This window comes from Arvicola amphibius, chromosome 3 (assembly GCF_903992535.2).
Source record: "Arvicola amphibius chromosome 3, mArvAmp1.2, whole genome shotgun sequence".
Lineage (NCBI taxonomy): Eukaryota > Metazoa > Chordata > Mammalia > Rodentia > Cricetidae > Arvicola > Arvicola amphibius.
The window spans coordinates 131018770-131023745 of NC_052049.1; the positions used below are offsets into that span (position 1 = coordinate 131018770).

Below are 4976 nucleotides of genomic sequence, written 5' to 3' on the forward strand. Positions count from 1 at the left end.
TGGATTACCTCAATCAAATGATGTTTTCTAGATACATCCATTTGCCTGCAAATGTCAAGATGTCGTTATTCTTTTGTGCTGTGTAGTACTCCATTGTGTAAATGTACCACGTTTTCCTTATCCATTCTTTAGTCGAAGGGCATTTTTCACATTCTGGCTATAACAAACAAAGATGCTATGAACATAGTTGAGCACATGTCCTTGTGGCACGATTGAGCATCCTTTGGATATATACCCAAAAGTGGTATTACTGGGTCTTGAGGAAGGTTGTTTCCTAATTTTCTGAGAAATCGCCACACTGACATCCAAAGGGGTTGTACCAGCTTGCATTCCCACCAGCAATGCAGAAGTGTTCCCTTTTCCCCACAACCTCTCCAGCATAAGTTGTCATCAGTGTTTTTGATCTTGGCCATTGTTACAGGAGTAAGATGGAATCTCAGAGTTGTTTTGATTTGCATTTCTCTGATGGCTAAGGATGTTGAGCATTTCCTCAACTGTCTTTCAGCCACTTTAGATTCCTCTGTTGAGAGTTCTCTATTTAGGTCTGTACTCCATTTTTTTTATTGGATTATCCTTTTTTTGATGACCAATTTCTTGAGTTCTTTGTATATTTTGGAGATCAGTCCTCTGTCTGATGTGGGGTTAGTGAAGATCTTTTCCCATACTGCTGTTTTGTCTTGTTGACCATGCCCTTTGCTTTACAGAAGCTTTTCAGTTTCAGGAGGTCCCATTTATTAATTGTTTCTCTCAGTTATATTTAGGAAGTGGTTTCCTGTGCCAATGCGCTCAAGTATACTTCCCACTTTCTCTTCTATGAGGTTCAGTGTGGCTGGCTTTATGCTGAGGTCTTTGATTCATTTGGACTTGAGTTTTGTGCCATGTAATAGATATGGATCTAACTATTTTCATTCTTCTACATGTTGATATCCAGTTATGCTAGCACCAATTGTTAAATATACTTTCTTTTTTCCACTTGATTTTTTTTTGCTTCTTTGTCAAAAATCAGGTGTTTTTAGGTGTGTGGATTAATATCTGGGTCCTCGATTCTGTTCCATTGGTCCTCCTGTTGGTTTTTATACCAATACCAGGCTGTTTTCAGTACTGTAGCTCCGTAGCAGAGCTTGAAGTCAGGGACTGTGATGCTTCCAGAAGTTGCCTTATTGCCCAGGATTGTTTTGGCTATACTGGGTTTTTTGCTTTTTCTTATGAAGCTGAGTACCGTTCTTTTGAGTTCTGTGAAGAATTTTGATGAGATTTTGATGGGCATTGCATTGAATCTGTAATTTTGGTAAGATTGCCATTTTTACTATGTTAATTCTACCTAACCAAGAGCTTGGGAGATCTTTCCACTTTCTGGTGTCCTCTTCAATTTCTTTCTTCAAAGATGTAAAGCTCTTGTCATACAAATCTTCCACTTGTTTGGTTAGAGTTACTCAGAGATATTTTGTGCTATTCGTGGCTGTTGTGAAGGGTGATGTTTCTCTGATTTCTTTCTCAGCCCACTTATCATCTGTGTACAGGAGGGCTACTGACTTTTTTGGTATAATCTTGTATCCTGCTACATTACTAAAAGTGTTTATGAGTCGTAGAATTTCCTTGGTAGAATTTTGTAGTCACTTAGGTAAACTATCATATCATCAGCAAACAGTGAGAGTTTGAGTTCTTCTTTTCTGATTTGTATACTCTTGATCTTTCTTTGGTGTTTTATTGCTCTAGCTAGGACCTCAAAAACTCTACTGAATAGATATGGAGAGAGTGGACAACCGTGTCTTGTTCCTGATTTCAGTGGGATCTCTGTGAATTTCTCTCTATTTAGTTTTATGTTGGCTGTTGGCTTACTGTATATTGCCTTTATTATGTTTAGGTATGTTCCTTGTATCTCTGCTCTCTCTTTTAAGACCTTTATCATGAAGGGATGTTATATTTTGTCGAAGGCTTTTTCAGCATCTAATGAGATGATCATGTGGTTTCTATTTTTCAGTTTGTTTATATGGTGGATTACGTTGACAGGTTTTCGTATGTTAAACCATCCTTGCATCTCTGGAATGAAGCTGACTTGATCGTGGCGGATGATGGTTCTGATGTTTTCTTGGATTCAATTTGCTAGTATTTTATTGAGTATTTTTTATTTTACTTTATTTTTGGGGGGGGTCAGATGAAGCATTTATTTCACAAAGACTGTACAAAATCCCTTATAAAACATGGGGTAGACACCACCTGGTTACCTCACTCTGCCCACATCAACTCCACATGAGAGGCAGATGCGGTTGGAAGTGTAAAGAGCAGTCTATACAAGGCAGGAGTTGAAGTGACAAGTACAAGTTCTGTCATTATATACACTATTTCACATATTTACAGGTATAAAGGAGCCAAGGGCAGGAGAGGGCTGAGTTCTGGCTCTGTTTTCATGTATAAAAAAGCACCAGTATCCTGGACTGGACACCCACTGCTACACAAACAGCAGGAGGGTCCAAAGACAAAGGGATATTGTCACCGACTGATATCCCGACTGGAGTCCCACAACTTGGTGTTGGGTGGCTCAGTCCGAAGGCAGGCGAAGAAAGGGTGCTGGAGGGCTTCACCTAAGGTCAGCCACTTAGCAGGTTCATACTCTAGCATGCTTTCAATCAGATCGAAGAGCTGGTGGTGTTCCTCTGCCTCTGAGGTCAAATAGCGCCGCAGTGGTTTGCAGTTCTCACGCACGTAGCGCCCAGCTGATGTGTTCTCATCCCAATCCAGGCGACCCCGATAAAAATATTTCTGTTTTCTGTCTTTCGGATCATCTGAGAAGGGATAGGACCCAAGATCCTTTCCATCATGGCTAGATGTTCTCTGTTGTCATGGGTCTGGAAGAGGGTGAAGCCAACGTAGTACTCAAAGATGATACAGCCTATGCTCCACACATCACATGGCTGTGCCCAGCCCAACTCAAGGATGACCTCTGGGGCCCGGTAATGGTGGGTGGAGACAATGGTGCTATGGTGCTCATGGTCAAAGGTGGCACTGCCGAAGTCTACCACCCGCACAGCTGTGCTCTTCACACTGCGCTCATCTCGCTTCTTCTCTAGGTTGTAGGTGAGTTCGTAGTCTGAATTCACAAACAGAATATTTTCAGGTTTGAGGTCCGTGTGTGTCAACTTGTTATCATGGAGGAACTTGATGGCCTGGCAGAGCTGGAAGGCCATGTGGCGCACTTGGTGGATGGGGTAGGGCAGGTAGTTGTTGTCTTTGAGGAAATCGAAGGTGCTAAGGCCCAGAAGCTCAAAGGAGATACATATGTGGCCATGGTAGTCAAACCAGTCAAACATCTGGACACAGAGGTTCTTGTTGTCGGGGTCTTTCTCATTGATTTTCTCTAGCACGTTGATTTCTAGTCGGGCTGCTTCCTTGTACTTCTCCACATTCTTAATGATCTTCAGGGCAACTCTTGCTCCGCCCCTGCGATGGTCCACACACTGCACGACGCGGCCAAAGGTCCCTTCTCCTAAGGTGCTTACAATTTCATATTGCTCTTGTAGCCAGTCCCCGACGTGGTAGATGAGGTGGCCCTCAGCGTCGTCCTCTACACTCTTGGCTCTCCGGCTGCTGTGTGAAGATGAACAGCTGAATGTGCGGCTACGTTTCCTCCGCCGTCTGTGCTTCCTCCGGCTGCTGCGCTGGCTTCGGTAACTGCTGTTCTCCCGATGGTACTCATAGGAATGCCTAAAGTCTGTGTCATAGTAGGTAGGCCTCTGCTCGATCCCGGCTATAGTCATTGTGTCTGTAGCTGCCGCAGTACCGACGATCATAAACCCGCCGGTCAGATGAGTGATCATCATAGCTGCTTCGGGACCGAACGTGATAGCTGTCCTCCCTCCGCTGCCGCCTTCGCTTATGCTTTCGGCTCCGATAGCGTTCATGGTAACTCCCCCGGCTACCGCGCTCTGAGGAATGGTACCTTCGGGGATGAGGCATCGTTCTGGCGGCGAGGCCCGTGCGCTTGTCCCACAGGAAGTCCGTGATGGCGGCGGCCTTTACTTTATTTTTTTTAAATTTATTTATTCAACATTTCCACCTCCTCCCATCCTCCCTTTTCCCTCTCACTCCTCCCACTCCCCCTCCCCCTCGCTCTCCCCAGTCCTAAGAGAAGTCAGGGTGCCCTGCCTTGTGGGAAGTCTAAGGCCCCCCACCATCCAGGTCTAGGAAGGTGTGCATCCAAACAGACTAGGCTCTCAAAAAGCCAGTACATGCAGTAGAATCAAAATCCAGTGTCATTATCATTGGCTTCTCGGTCCACCCTCATTGTCAGCCACATTCAGAGAGTCGGGTTTGATCACATGCTCGTTCAGACCCAGTCCAGCTGGCCTTGGTGAGCTCCCATTAGATCAGTACCACTGTCTCCGTGGGTGGAGGCACCCCTCGTGGTAGATATGGGAGCAGGGAAGAAGTTATCCTAACCAAGGGAGCCATTTTAGGATTGGCTAGAGTCTTGGCTCTAGAGGGGTTCCCAGGTGTCAAAGGGGATTTCCCCAACTAGGTCCGTGGGCAGCAGAGGAGAGGGTGCCTGAACTGGTCTTCTTCCATAGACACACTGATGAATATCTTGCATATCACCGTAGATCCTTCATCTGGTGAGGGATGGAGATAGAGACAGAGACCCATATTGGAGCACTGGACTGAGCTCCCAAAGCCCAGATGAAGAACAGAAGGAGGGAGAACATGAGCAAGGAAGTTTATTGAGTATTTTTGCATCAATGTTCATGAGTGAAATTGGTCTGTAATTCTCTTTCTTAGTAATGTCTTTCTGTGGTTTGGGTATCAGGGTAATTGTAGCCTCAGAAAAAGAGTTTGGCAATGTTCCTTCTGTTTCTAGTGTGTGGAACAATTTGAGGAGTATTGGTATTAGTTCTTCTTTGAAAATCTTGTAGAATTCTGAGCTGAAACCATATGGTTCTGGGCTTTTTTTGGTTGGGAGACTTTTGATAACTGTTTCTTTA

General features: G+C 44.6%; 1 protein-coding gene across 1 annotated transcript; it reads right to left on the reverse strand.

Annotated features, from left to right (window-relative positions):
* Positions 1-2490: 2490 nt before the first annotated feature.
* Positions 2491-3954, reverse strand: LOC119810110 (dual specificity protein kinase CLK2-like). Its single transcript, XM_038323440.1, is given in 3 exon segments — positions 2491-2771; positions 2774-3722; positions 3724-3954. Coding segments are annotated over 3 exon segments (1461 nt in total).
* Positions 3955-4976: the final 1022 nt, after the last annotated feature.